The sequence below is a fragment of the Narcine bancroftii genome, chromosome 11, assembly GCF_036971445.1.
Source record: "Narcine bancroftii isolate sNarBan1 chromosome 11, sNarBan1.hap1, whole genome shotgun sequence".
NCBI lineage: Eukaryota > Metazoa > Chordata > Chondrichthyes > Torpediniformes > Narcinidae > Narcine > Narcine bancroftii.
The window spans coordinates 15,928,999-15,944,388 of NC_091479.1; the positions used below are offsets into that span (position 1 = coordinate 15,928,999).

The 15,390-nt window shown below is 47.6% G+C and overlaps 1 protein-coding gene across 5 annotated transcripts in view; it reads right to left on the minus strand.

The window, feature by feature from the left end:
• cd276 (CD276 molecule) overlaps window positions 1-15,390 on the minus strand; it is a 162,382-nt gene that overhangs the window by 107,918 nt on the left and 39,074 nt on the right. For all 5 annotated transcript variants that reach the window (XM_069902689.1, XM_069902688.1, XM_069902687.1 and 2 more), the window contains exons 3-4: window positions 8,094-8,444; window positions 6,198-6,494 (exon numbers count right to left, since the gene is read on the minus strand). In XM_069902689.1, coding sequence (XP_069758790.1) covers window positions 6,198-6,494; window positions 8,094-8,444 — 648 coding nt within the window. The remainder of the gene's footprint in view (window positions 1-6,197; window positions 6,495-8,093; window positions 8,445-15,390) is intronic.

The window sequence follows — 15,390 nt, forward strand, 5'->3', positions numbered from 1 at the left end:
TTATTCATATGCACGAATTGGGGAACAGCACGTTCATAAGTACGAGTTGTTCGTAAACCCAGACATTCCTAATCTGGGGCCTGTAATCGGCTTCAACTGTTCTGATCCCTTAACACCAGCCAAGAATGCCCAGCAGCACCTCTACTTCCTGCGAAGGCTGAGGAAAGTTCCTCTCCCACCCTCCATCCTCACTGCATTCAACTGTACCACCTTGGACCATAAAACCATGCAAAGGATGACGAAGGGGATTGTTGGGGGCTCTCTTCCCACCATGACGGATGTCGACACGGATGCAGGCGAAAAGCAATAAACATTGTGAAGGGCTCCACACACCCCTCACGAAAACTGTTCTCACTTCTGCCATCTGGTAGGAGGTACCTTAGCACTCGGGCCCTCATGTCCGGATCGGGCAACAGTTTTTACCCCCAAGCCATCAAGCTCCTTAGTTCCCAGAACTCGTGGATAGGGCACCGTGGACTTTTACTGTATATGACTTTTAACTTCTATTCTAAGTTCTATTTAAGTAAATCTGCTCTGTGATCCTGGAGAAACGCTATCTCACCTTTACTGTGCAGTGCACGGTGTGAACAACAATTAAAGGGGACTTCACTTTGTAATTTTTTTTTAATTAAATTTAAGAACATTGTGAAAAGATTTGAAATTCGCTCCTCATGGTCTTATTATTACCTCATGACATCAATTCGAATTTCTCAAAGATGCTCTTAAAGTCCAACCTCTTTTATTGTCGAATCAGAGGAGTGGATTGGGAACAGATCCAAAACAAGACAGCGGGTTTATGGAACAAACAGTAGGGTGGGTGGGTGGGGCTTGATCAGTTCCACACAAAAGGAGCTTATTCAACCAGTGGCAACTGTCAATAGAGCAATCCCACCGATCTCGCAGAACCCCCCCACCCCCCGCAACCTTTTTTCCATCCCTCCCTCACACACTTTGCATTGGTCGTCTTAGACACTTATCTGTGCTACGAGTAATTTTCCACATTCCCAAAACAAAGCTCAGGCCCAAAAATATCGACAACTCTTTACTTTCCACGGATGCTACATTGCGGTGATATGTTTCCTTCATTGTATATAATTCTCATTCTTGTATATATGGAGCTGGCCCCGCCCACTGATAATTCATACCCTACGACTCGTCCACCGTGGTCCTGGGCCACAAAGGTCGAGCCACCTCTTCCCTTGCTGCCATTCCCATCCTGGGATCCGGGCCAGCAAGGTGTATTAATGCTATCATTTCCTCAGCTTGTCTCTGTGGTTACTGGTAGTGCCCTACATGCGTGACCTACCATGTTTCTTCAGCACATTTGTGTGATGCACCAGACCCCAGCGTCTGAAGATGAGAAGCAAGGGACGGGACCTGGAGAGAAGGGGCGTGGACTGTCATGAGGCGGGGCCTGGGTGCAGGGTCTGGGGCGTCACAAGGTGGTGTCTGAGCCTGGGGTGGAGCCCGAGCCGTGAGGCGGGGCCTGGGGAGGAGGGTGGAGCCCGAGCCGAGGCGGGGCCTGAGGAGGAGAGGGGAGGTTACCAGATACAAATCTCTCTTCAGCATCTGTCCAGCCTCCTAATCTGTCAGAACGTTCTCAAACAACGGGCTCCAAATCTATGATAGATCATTAAGATTAAGCTGATACCATGTAATTACTAGAAATTGCATCAAATATAATTCTCATCCTGTTTTTCCTTACAAGAAGGTGTGATTGCTGCGGCAAAGACATCCGTATCACTGAAAAACAGGCACCTTATCACAGTCTATTATTCCCCTTGCGCGTTGCAGCTCCGCCGGTTGATGCAATTCATCATCTGCCACCCAGTGTCCATAGTTTCTTGGAACTGGACAGGCTGCTAATTTTGGAGAAGGTCATTTGGGTGATACAGTGCCTTATTCCAGGAGTATGACAGTCGATGACACTTCACCTTAAGAAGCTTTGCAGAGATTATGGTTTCTCCTTAATGAGAACAGTGAATCCCACTTTAACAGGCCTTTCAGTACTGACATTGTCTGTGGCTTTGCAAATATAGTCGTCACTCTGTAATCATCAAGGAACAGGTTTCCGTGGAGACTTTTGGGGAAATATTTCTTTGATGGGTTTAACATGATGTGGAATAAAATTAATTTGAGGCATCTTGCTTAAAGGACTTGTTTCAGAATTAAAAGACCTCACTTATTTGTGCTGACGTTGGAGAGGGTTCAGAGAAGATTTACTAGAATGATACCAGGAAAGGGTTAGCACATGAGGAACGATTTGTCAGCTCCTGGACTGTAGTCGTTGGCGTACAGAAAGATGAGGGGGGCCTCCAAGAGACATTTCAAATGCTGGAGGGCTGGATAGAGTAGATGAGGCAAGGATGTTTCCCATGGCTGGGGAGTCAAGGACAAAAGGGCACAACTGCAGGATAAAAGGGCATCAATTTAAAACAGTGTCGCCTTTAATGTTCTTTAGGGTGGCGAGTCTGTGGAACATGTTGCCACAGGCGGCTGTGGACGCGAGGTCATTGGGTGTATGTGTATTTAAGGCAGAGATTGACAGGGATTTGATTAGTCTGGGTATCGAGGGTTACGGGGAGTGGGGCTGAGTGGGAGGATGGATCAGCTCATGGTAGAACAGTGGGCCAGACACGATGGGCTGACTGGCCTACTTCTGCTTCCTACATCGAATATTTTGAGGTTACTTGTGGTGCACAGATCACTCCAGACAGATTAATGGATGATCATTGCGGGGAGTTGGTGCGGGAACAGTTGGGTTCACAATCTCTTTTTAACGGTGATCCTGTTGACCTTGGAATGTGCAATTCCTCCTTTTGATCCTTGACCAGCAAACTGCTTACAGATGGGGTCGGATTTATCATGGCCATGGTTCGAATCCGCCGTTGTCCATAAGAGGCTTGTACATTCTCCCCGTGTCTGCATGGGTTTCCAGCCCACAAGCCTGCGCAACCCAAGTACACCCCCGTGCCCAATTAACCGACCAACTGGGAGGAAAGCAGAGTGCCGGTAGGAAACCCACGCAGACGCGGGATTGGGGGGGACGTACAAACTCCATACAGACAGCGGCAGATTCTAACCCTCATTGCTGGCACAGTAATAGCGTTGCACAAACCGCTATGCAAAACGTGCCGCCCTCGACGGAGGTCAATTCCCCACCCTCTTCCCTTTTGATGATGTTTGTCCATGGTCTCAAGCACTGTCAGACTGAGACCATCCACGAAATGGAGGAATAGCAGCTCATCTTCTGTGTGGGGAATCTCCAACCAGACGGCATTAACATCGACTCGTCCTGTTTCTGTTAAACCCCCTTCCCCATCTTCGACCCCTCTAGTTTTGTTTCTCTCTCACTTCCCTTTTCTAACACCTCGTATCTGTTGGACTGGACTTCTCACCCCCCCTGTTTTTTTAAAGGACGTATAGTACATCATGGTTAAACAAGTCTGTGCCGCCAAATTTACCCCCAATTAACCTACATCCCAAGTACGTTTTGAATGGTGGGAGGAAACCGGAGCCCGGCGGGAAAAATCCACACAGCCATGGGGAGAACGTACAAACTCCTTACAGACAGTGCAGAATTTGAGCCCTGGTCCCAATTGCTGGCGCTGTGAAGGTGTGGCACTAACCGCAAACCGTGCTCTTCCCCCTTTCTCTCCTCAGTCTTTATTCAGACGTCTGCCTGCTTTTTGCTTGAACCTTGAAGAAGGGCTCAGGCCTGAAACGTTGCCAAAACATGGACACTGCGAGGCCGGCTGAGTTCCTCCAGCACAATTTTAACAAGGACAGTGTTTGCAGACATGTGTTTCACTCGATGGGTATCGCACCTTGCTTCTGAAATTTGGAGTGACTGAAGTTGACTGCATGGATTCTCAGATCTGGACAACATCGTTGGGTTGCAATTGCACACTCCATGCTTTCGAGGACACATTTCCTTTTCTACATGCCTTCCTTTCTGAGATAGGCCTGGGACTGAACATATCAGCCACCTTTGTATCCATTTACAGGTACTCCCCAACTTGCAACCTACGTCCATCCGCGCATACAGTCAATTTTTTAAAAAATAAAGAACAAATATAAAACTTTTGCGATTACGGTGAAAAACCAGGCCGATCTTTGGTGGCCGCCACGTCGGTTGATGGCCAACCTCTCGCGAGACCGGGCCTTGGTGGCCGCCACGTCGGCTGGTGGCCAACCTCTCGCGAGACCGGGCCTTGGTGGCCGCCACGTCGGCTGGTGACCAACCTCTCGCGAGAGCGGGCCTTGGTGGCCGCCATGTCGGCTGGTGGCCAACCTCTCGTGAGAGCAGGTCTTGGTGGCTGCCACGTTGAGATATTTCATCACATTTGAAATCCTTGTACTACAATGGGACGGGTGCAATCACTTAACTTCAATCTGCGTGGTCAGAATGGAGACAGAACTTTCATCTTGGAGCTGAGGCAGTGCACGTTTGTCAACCTTTTCTTAAGGGACACATAAATCACAGCTCCGGCTGGTTTGAAAAGTTAAGAGATGGTAGCACTGAACCTTAACTAAGATATCGGAAAGACTGAAATTCATTGCAGAGAGAAAGATAGGAGGCTCAGGATTGTTCTAATTGCTTCGCATAATAGCGTCATAAACATGTCACAAACGGATTACAAAAGAGTCGTGCTTTTTGTTTAGATCAATAGCAGATGTACTTGCCAAGCTCCACCACCATTCCTTGGTCTGCTTAAGATTCCAGTATCTGCAACTTTGGCATTACCTTTCAATTAATTTAGAGACACAGCATGGTAACAGGCCCTCCGCTCTGCCTAAATATACCCACGTTTCCAATTGACCTGCTAACCCCCGCACGTCTTTGGAATGTGCCAGGAGACCCAAAGGAAAGCCCATGGAGTGGGATGGGGGGGAGATAATGTATAAACACCTTACAGACAGCAGGGGATCACTGCAATCCCAGGTAATTGGCGCAGTTATGGCATCAAACTAACCATGCCTCCTGAAACCAATGCCTCGATTGGCCCCACCCGCACCAGGTAGATGTGCCAGACCACAGTCTGGAGTCCTTCCATTACCCGGCATTGAGGGGTTGAGACAGATGGGCAGCCCCACAAACAAGAGAGGGGGGGAATATCGACAAGGTGTCACAGTGGTGGAGATGCTGGGAACAGAACATGGGACCGCTGTAGTGATGGAAATGTACATGTGTGACATTAAGATTGACTTTGAACGGTTTTCTTCCATTTTGTAACTAATTTATTGTGAATAAAGTCTATTTTTGGTCTTGAAAATTCTGCAATTGGCCCATTTCAAATTGTTTTGGAGCATCATAACATGTGTGAACATCAGGAGAGAGGTGTCAGTGCCACAAGACTCGCATCACCAGGTTCAGGAACAACTGCTCCCCCTCCACCGTCAGGCAAACTCAATCAGGGACGCATCTACTTGTGCACTTTATTGATTTTTTTTAAAATTCTCTCTGTATTGCACAATTTATTTCCAATTCGTTATCGGTACACAGATTTTTAAAATTTGTGCAATTTTTTAATATCACTCAAACAATAAGTGGTAATTCTGCCTGGCCCGCAGGAAAAAGAATTTCAGGGTTGTATGCGATATCATGAATGCATTCCGACCATAAATCTGAAATCTGAGACCATAAGATATAGGAGTGGAAATAGGCCGTTCATCCTGTCGAATCTGCCTCTGTCGTTCCACGAGCTGATCTATTCTTCCACTCACCCCGACTCCCCTGACTATTCAGATAGCTATCAATCTCCGCCTTCAGGAAACCCAATGGCCTGGCCTCCAACAGCTGCCTGTGGTAGCAAAATTCCAGAGGTTCACCACCCTCTGGCTAAAGAATTCCTACACATCTCTGCTTTAAATGGGTGTCCTTCAGTCCGAGGGGAGACGGTGACAGTGGGAGAAACCCCACGACAGTGGTTCCCAACCTTTTTCTTTCCACTCGCATCCCACTTTAAGTAATCCCTACGCCAACAGTGTTCTGGAATTAGGAAGGGATTGCTTAAGGTGGTGAAAATGGTTGAGAACCCCTGCCCCAAGATGTCCTGAACCATTATCATTTGGAAGCCACTCTGGAAAGAACAATGTGGACCAGTGAGGTGATAGATCTCCCCACACGCTCGGGTCTGAGATCATTTATCCTCCAAGGTAGCGCAGGCCTCGAGTGGCCGAGGAGCAGGACTGACCTGTAATGGTGGCCGATGCAAGGGTCTCCTCGTTCAACAGATCGTTCCTCACCAAGCAACTGTAGGTGCTGTTCGGCTCCAGGACCACTCGGATCAGGCTGTGCACGTCGAAGAGGCCATCCTCGTTGGCCACCTGCGACGTCGTGACATTCTCGGCCACGTCAGTCCCCTTCCCATCGAGCCAGCGGACCGTCGCCTGCGGGTAGCCTCCCGAAGAGTGGCAGGCGATGGCCACCTTGTCACCAGGCTTCAGATCCTTGTGGGGCTCTAGGTGCAGGTTGGGCCTGGAGTAAGAGGCTGAAAATAGATGAGATGGGAGAATCAGCGGTGTAACCGCAGGGTCAACCAAGGAGCCATGAAAGGTAGCAGAAAGAGGTGATAAATCAGCATGCAGAAGGAAGAATGAAAAATTGGCTGAAGGATGCATCAGTCTCGCACTCAGTCACTAACACAGTGATTCTCAACCATTTTCTTTCCACTCACATCCCACTTTAAGTAATCCCTATGCCACAGGTGCTCTGTGATTATTAAGGGATTGCTAAAGGTGGGATGTGGGTGGGAAGGGAAGGTTGAGAACAATTGCTCTAGACCCAATTGATACTGAAATATTTTGCTTGAGAAAAATTGTCGTTGACCCATTCCCTTTGGAGTTCTGAAACCCTGCACATAACGAGTCAATGAGGGATAATTAAAACAATGGTTTTCAATTTTTTTTTTGCGCTGACCCCCACGCCAACTGTGCCTCCCACAATCCATTATTAATCCTTTCTTTTTCCTCTGTGCAGTCCCACTAGCTCTCCCCCCACTCCCCCCCCCCTCCACCCTGCCCCCCACCAACCCTCACACTCATCTACATTAGGGGCGGTTTACCACAGCTGATTAACCTAGCAGCGTGTACATCTTCGGGCTGCGGCAGGAGCCCCCGGAGGAGGACCCGCACCAGCGGGTCCAGGGAGAATGCGCCAACTCCACCCGGAGAGCGCCCAAGGTCGGGATAGAACGGCCTCAATCTCCACAAGCTGCAGCACCGTGCTGCTCCTCGTCCAAGAGACGTTCCAGCCATGCCAATGTCCCTACCCAGGGTCTTTCAAAGCCTTAATTGCCAATAATAATGTTTGGCACAAACTAGATGGGCTGAAGGGACTATTTCTGTGCTGTGGTGTATTGAGATTCTAATCGATAGACTCTGGCTCAGAGAACTCAGACATGATCCTTTTATCCTCCTTTCATATTTGCTGGTTGTGGAGATAAAAGGTAATTTTCCAGATCTACATGAAACAGATTACATGAAACATGCAAACAAATTTAAGTGCAATTAATACACAATAGAGAAAAACATGATAATAAAGTCAATGGTCAGATTTATTGTCAGAGTACGTACACAACTTCACTTACAACCCTGAGATTCTTTTTCCTGGGGGCGAGGCAGAATTACCACTTATCGGCAGCTCAAAAAAAATAACTGCACATGTAAACAAATAAAGGAATGTAAACAACTGGCTGTGCAATAGAGAGATTTTTTTAAAATCAATGAAGCACAAGAGTCCTTAAAATGAGTCCCTGAATGAGTTTGTCGTTGAGGAGTCTGATGGTGGAGGGGGAGCAGCTGTTCCTGAACCTGGTGGGGCGCGTCTTGCGACCCCCGTACCTTTCCTGATAAACGTAATATAGAAGGAAGGAAAATAAATAAGTATTTTCAATGGCTCAGCCAGTGCAACGTTGACAGAGCTGGGGCTCTGTCTGTACTTTCTCCCCTTGCCTGTCTGGGTTTTCTCCGGTTTCCTCCCACCCTTTGGGGGTGCAGGTTAATTGGGCGGCAAAGGCTCAGGGCCGAAATGGCCCGTCACCATGCTGCATGTCTAAATAAAGCCGGCCTGACTTGAACAAGAGGGTTACCTGCGAGTTGGAGCATGATGGGAGCGCTGTTGTGGTCTTTCGTTCTCACAAAGCAGGTGAAGCTGCCCTCGTCCTCGATCTTCACCTGCCGCAGGAGCAAGGAGGCATTTCCCTTTCCCAGCTCATCCAGGAAGAGCGCTGTCCTGTTGACGAAGCTGTCCACCTGGTCACTTTGCAGGTCCTGCTGGTGGGTATAGGTGTGCACCACGGAGCGCGTCTCGGTGAGATGCCAGATGACGCTGAGGTCGGCCAGGGAAAAATTACCCTCTGCGGTGAAGGAGCAGTTCAGAGTGACGTCCTTCCCAAACCTGGCAATCACGGGAACCTCTGGAACCTGGATCTCCAACACTCCTGCAAGAAATCAAAGTGTGTACACCTGTGAGACAAGCGCCTTTAAATAGATTCAGTCTTCTCTGCTGGGTGGGGTGGTGGCGATTGAGGCTGGTGCAATAGGGACATTTTAAACACTCTTAGACTGCCACGTGGATGGAAATGGAAGCAGAAGAGGGTTATGAGTGCGTGGTAGGGAAGGATTAGATTGATGTGGAGGAGGGTTACATGGATCAGCACAACGTGTTGGAGGAACTCAGCCGGTCTTGCAGTGTCCATGGGCTGCCAGACTGAAACCACTGGCAAACACCTCATCTTCCATCTGGGCACCCTCCAACCAGACTGCATGAACATTAACTTCTCCGGTTCCCATTAAACGCGGCTCCCTTCTTCTCCTCCCCACCTCCCCTCCCACCTTCCCGGTCGCCTTACTGTGCATCTATCTCTTCCCGGTTCCACAGAGCCAAAAATTAATTCACGCCTCTCCCTCTTCTTATCTCCAATTAACAGCTTTAGTTGGTCTGGAGCCCTCCCCCTGCCATTTCAGTCTTTATCCTGATGCCTTCCTGTTCTTTGAAGAAAGGCTCAGGCCTGAAACGTTACCTCCTCTGGACGCCACAAGACCAGCCGATTCCTCCTGCAATTTTACTGGGTGTTTTTACATCAACCGTGGAAATAGCAGAGATTGGATTTCTTTTTAAAATTTAGATATGGAGCACGTCAACAGGCCAATTCGACCCCCACGAGTCCGTGCCGCCCAATTTACGCCCCATCAACCTACTCCCCGGTACGTTTTGAACGGTGGGGGGGACCGAAGCACCCAGGGAAAACCCACGCAGACACGGGGAGAACGTACAAACACACGGCGCGGGATTCGAACCCCTGTCCTGATCGCTGTAAAGGTGTTGAACTAACCACTACGCCAACCGTGCTGCCCATATAGATTTGCTTTCCTTTCTATAAATTTCAACAGCAAGAGAAGCCTTAAAATATATACATTTTTTTTAAATGGGAAAATACAAGGGTCTTTTTTCTTTTGGTAGCACAACTGCAAGGCGCGAGAACCAAGGCTGTTCTGAAAACTCATGGTAGATGTATTGCCTGCAGTTTACAGGTCGCAAGAATAGTCATAAACAGACTGTAGAATGGGAAGTTAAACCATATAAAAGGCTCGCCTGTCTGCGAATGGGCTTCCTTGCAGAAAGACACTATTCGTAGGCCTTCTCACGTAACAGAGCACCTGCATTAGTTGTCATACACTCCTGAATATTTGAACAAAGTTAACAACGACGACAGCAGACTTCACTCGGCACAACATTGTGGGCTGAAGGGCATGCACTGCACTGTTAACGTTCGATGCCCTCTCCCATCCAACTTTGCAAATCGGGTGGCAACATGTTCCTCCTGCTCAGTAATACAACCACTTTTCAGAGATTTCCATTTGCAGCAAGAGACCAAGCTGACCATTACGGGCATGAGAGCGTAGTGAAGAAAGTTCAGTTTGAGAGTAGTCCGCTGGCGGTCGACCCATTCGCAGCACAGTGGTGCGGAGGGGAGTGGGGAGCTGGAGAAAAGGAGGCGCGGGGAGGGAGGCGGTCCCTCATTCTATTCCACGGAGGAAAGGAGATGAGGGAGACATGGGGGGGGGGATGAAGTCCCTCAATCCATTCCACAGAAAAAAGGAGACGAGGGAGACATGGGGGGAGGGATGAGGTCCCTCAATCCATTCCATGGAGAAAAGGAGACGAGGGAGACATGGGGGAGGGATGAGGTCCCTCAATCCATTCCACAGAGAGGAGACGAGGGAGACATGGGGAAGGGATGAGGTCCCTCAATCCATTCCATGGAGGAAAGGAGACCAGAGGGAGGTTTTAATGGAAATTTGGGAAGCTGATGTTTCTCCAGCATATTCAGTTATTGCACTTGACCCCAGCATCAGGAAATTTTCTTTCTTCAACTCCAAATGGAGAGATTTAGTATCGATGATAAAAACACGCCAAAATGCTAGAGGAACTCACCCTTCCGTTGGACTCCTCCCATAGCCAGCACTGCCTCCATTTTGAGATTTCCTGTTCTTTGCTTATCCCTCGAGGGAGAGCTCAGGCCCGAAACGTCAGCGATATATCTATTTTCTATGGGCGCTGCAAGACCCACTGAGTGCCACCAGCGTTTTGGGGCAGTTTTTTTTTAAACTACAATCCCAGCACCCGCAGACATTCGGATTTCACTTAGTGGTGCTCAGTGGTCGGCAAAAAGGATGAAGTTCCTCATTATATCCCCCAATTATATCTCTCTGTCATATAGACTACGTCACCAAAGTCACTTGAAAATCTCTACAGGTGTACCGTGGAGAGCATTCTGATCGGTTGCCATCACTGTCTTGTACAGAGGTACAAGACAAGAAACAGTTGGAGAGAGGCAGGAACTCAGCCCACGTCATCATGGATACTAGCTTTCATCTACAAGAGACAGTGCCTCAAGAAAGCAGCCTCTATCCTCCAGGACCCTCGCCACCAAGGCCATGCCCTTTTCACTCTGCTGCCATCAGGAAGGAAGGTGAAGATGAAAAGAAAAACAGGCATCTCCCCCGCCCACTACCACCCCCGCCATCTGACACCTCACTTTTTCTTCTTTTGCACGAAATTTATTTATTTATATTTTTTAAAAATACATTAAAACTTCTGTTATCCGGAATCCAAGCAACTGGCTGCCTCAAGCGACCAGCAAAACAAAAATCGAAGAAAATAAATAAGAATGAAATAACAGGTTTAAAAAAAAATCCTCGTTTAAAACGGTAAATGTTCTCTGCAGGAACACATGAACCTTTGGTGAAGATGGGAGCAGATATTCAGCCAGTGGAGTGCTTTGGTTGGGCTTTGCTCGTAGCAGCTGTTTGAATGACGTGGTGTCGCCCAGGATGAAGAGCTGGTTGATGCTGTTCGCCGTTGGGGTGACTCTCTTAAAGTGTCTCTTTATCCCTGCTGAGTAAGTCGCCCCGGTCAGAGGCTTTATCTGTAAACTTGGGGCGGGGGGGGTTAATTATCTATAATTTATTGTTTGTCTTTCAGGCGGCTCCGTGGAGGGGGAGGAACCTGCAGATGCAGCAGCGGTTAAATGTTTTCAATGAATGTGACTGAAAATAAAGTAAAATGCTTTAAGGTTTATATATTCATGTGAGTAAAGTTTGACAATTTTTGCCTTTTAAACTGTTTATTCTTAATGCAGGTGTATTAGTTAGAGATTGTAAAAGCAAGTCTCAGGCAAGGAAAAAGTACTCTTATCCGGCATCTATCAATCCCCATAGGTGTCAGATACCAGGGGTTTTACTGTAGATGGACAAAAGGTCAGCATGGATGCAATGGGCATATTTCTTTGCTGTAAAAAGATGGTTATGATTTGCCGTTAACGAGATCTGTTCCAGCCCGGGCGCAGAAATTCCCACTGAATTTAGTTGGACACAACTTCACAGCGACCAACAACAGACAACACTATTCTACTGTGAACTCAACCTCACAGCGATAGGGGGTGAGCGCAAGAGGAAGACGATAATCTTCAGGATTTATGTCATCAAATAAATGAGCTTCCTTTCATCAGGAGCAAGACAGACTGAAAATATCATCGCCATTTGCAGGATTGGGTGGGGGGGTGGGGGAAGAACAATGCAAGTGAAAGGCCATGAGTTATCTTGGTCCGTTGAACAGGAGGGAAACGTTAACATGCATGGCTTGAGACAAGGTTGAATTATTCCCCGTGGAGTGGGGAGCGAGCGCTGAACTCAAAGAACACAGCTGGCAAAACATCTGCATTTGAGAGCATCAAGGATAAATGGCCTGTGCTGTTGGAATTCTCAGCTCAAAAGAGTTTCCTTCACTCAACAATGTACATTACGGTTAAGGCTGAATAATGTGCCCTGTATTGTGGGAGTTATAACCACAATGGAACCACATCAGGAACCAAGTCTAATATTCATGCAAGTACATCTTACATTGGTGTAAAAATAACAGATGCCTTTTGAAAATTCATACTTTCATTTTAAAATCTGATCACAATCGGTTTAATTTTCTTCTTAATTTATGGTAACAGACGCTCCCAGTCCATGAGCCCGCGCTGCCCAAATGCAGGTGGTCCCCGGCATGCGTCCAGGTTCCATTCCGACTGACCGGTCCGATCTCGAAATGGACACAGGTCGGGTGCACGTTACTCCAAACCAACGCACTATTGAAGTGGAGCCACGGTGCCTCGTCCGCGGCACCGGAAAGACCACCACCACCTGGCCTGTACTCACCTCTCCCCACCGCCTTAGTGTCCCAAAAGTAGAGCGCATTCAGCGCAGCAGAGCCCTCCTGGCCTGTGGCTGCTGCCATGTCGGTCCATCAAAAAAACAGCCCCTGAATCCCTGGGACCTGATGTGTAATTTTTCAATTTACATGGGGCAAGTTTCATTAACAAGACACTGGAGTAGCTGGTGGAAGTACATCAGTTGTGGATGCCCTGGAACAACAAATCTCTCTCTGAAAACCGACAAGAACCTTCCTGAGCGGTCACCATTTAGCTTTCGAGGACCAAAGCCTGGTGAACTTTATAAATGTTAAATTCTGCGCACAGTCTAAGAATTGCCGGCAACCAGTGAACTTGGAGGAATGGGAAGTGAGATTGGACGGTGAACCAATGAACTTTTCTGAACTTGTACCCACATTACACACACGTGCGCTTAGTATTAGAAGGGGGTTAAGATGGGTCAAAAGTCATTCCCTCGGTCTGGACCGAGAAGAGGACAGAGCGCTGTGTTATTGCGTGTAGGCACTGCGCGCGGTTGGCGTGGGAACCAAATGGAGACCACAACAGAAGTCGGTTGCATTGTTGGTTCAAGCAGCTCGAGAAATAAAGTTGTTAAAGCAAAAAAATAAAATCCTACCAGATCCAGACAGAGGGAGGAACAGCATGGATCAACAACCACAAGCTTGACAGCACCTGTACCTCATGAGGAGATTTGGTACGTCATCAAAAATGCTTGCATATTTCTACACGGGAAGCCTTCTGACTGGCTTTATCACTGTCTGGTCTGGAGGTGCCAATGCACGGGACGGAGAGTGGTGAACTTGGCCAGTGCCATCATGGGCACCAGTCTCCACTCCATCAAGGACATCAACAAGAAAGCACCCTCTATCCTCAAGGACCCTCGCCAGCCAGACCACGTCCTCTTCACTCTGCTACCATTGGGAAGGAGGTATGGGAGCCTGAAGACGAGCACCCAGCGGCCCAAGGTCAGCCTCTCCCCCACCGCCATCGGATTCCTGAATGGACACTACCTTACTTTCTCCTCTTTTGCCCTATTTGATTTATTTTTTTTAAGGCAATATTTTCAGCTGTGACGCTGCCGCAAAACAACAAATTTCGTGGTACGTCCACGACAATAAATTCCGATTCTGCCAGTTTGAGTGCATGGGATTTTTTTTTTTTTAAATGCCTGCAACTTCAAGAGACATCCAAATCGGCAAGCTACAAATTACTGGAGGAAATCAAGACTTCAACCCAAAGCGCCGACTGCCCATTTCCTTCCACAGGTGCGGCCCGGCCCGCCGAGTTTGCCCAGCGGTTCTCATTTTGCTCGATATTTCACCATTCGCTGTTTCTCTGTCCTGAACATGAAGCCAAGTGCACGACTGATGGGCAACTGGCGCCATCTCCTGGGCATGGTGGATCTCAACAGAGGAAACTACAGGGGGTGGAGGGGGGGGGGAAAGGAAAAAGAATCGGTGGCTTATTTCCTTCCTCACACGGACGTCCGGGATCCAGTGCCAAAAGGGAGACCTTCTATGGGGGTGAATGTCCTCCCTTAACATTGAGATGTGATTATTAGGCCTCAAATTGGATAAAGTGCAAAAAAATTCATTATGATAGCCTTAGCGATCGCAAAAAAAATGTATAATGTCAACTTGGAAAATGGAAGAGAGCCTGAGAATACAGCAATGGTACATGGAAATGAATAAATGTATTCCATTGGAAAAAATAATATTATTTGAAAAAATAAAGTCACATTATTTGAACAAATTTGGGGAACATAACAGAGGGAGTTTGCCTACAACCTCCATCCCCCAAAATGAGAATGAAACTGATGAGAGGACAAAACGACTAGATTCAGTGTGTAATAAATAGTTGACGCTTTTTTCTTGTTATTTTCCTTTTGTGTGAAGATATTGTTTTATTGTATTGTATATGTTGAATATTTATGGGTTTTGGAGGGGGTGGGTAGAGGGGAAGGAGGGAAAGGTGGGAAAAAAAACAGGGAGAAAAGGCCACTGTGTAAATTTAATGAGAAACTTTTGTACATATTTTGGTTCATAGCGTGAAAAATACAAAATTTATTTAAAAAAACATTGAAAGGAGACCAAATGATAACCTTGAACTTGAAAAATAAATCAAGCCAGGCAATGTAATATGCATAATATCCTTTGGCTCTTGCCTGCCGTAAAGGCAAACATAGAGATGGCGTTAGCAAATATGCAGAAACTGTCAGTTGGCCAGTGACATTACATTATTTAAACTGTTAATTTTTTTTTAAAGTCTTGCTTACTCAAATACTTTTCAAAGTCGATCAAAGACGCTTTCAAAGCCTCACAGGCATTGGAGATGCCTCCTGTCAAGGAGTGAAACACGAAAGTCTGCAGGTGCCGAGATTGTAGTAAACGCTGGAGGGACTCAGCCGGTCATGCAGCGTCCAGAGGAGGTAAAGGTATGCGACCGACGTTTCGGGCCTGAGCCCTTCCTCGAGGTCTGAGCAAAGAGCAGGAAGGCATCTAAATTAAGGAGAGAAAGGGGGAAGAATGGGAGTGGAGGGGGAGGAGACCAGACCGGTAGCCAAAGGGTGTTAATTGGATATGAGAAGAGGAAAGGTGAGAATTGATTTTGGCTCCGTGATAAGAGACAGAGGGAAAAGAAGAGAGAAGTCAAAGGATGTCAGGGTGTT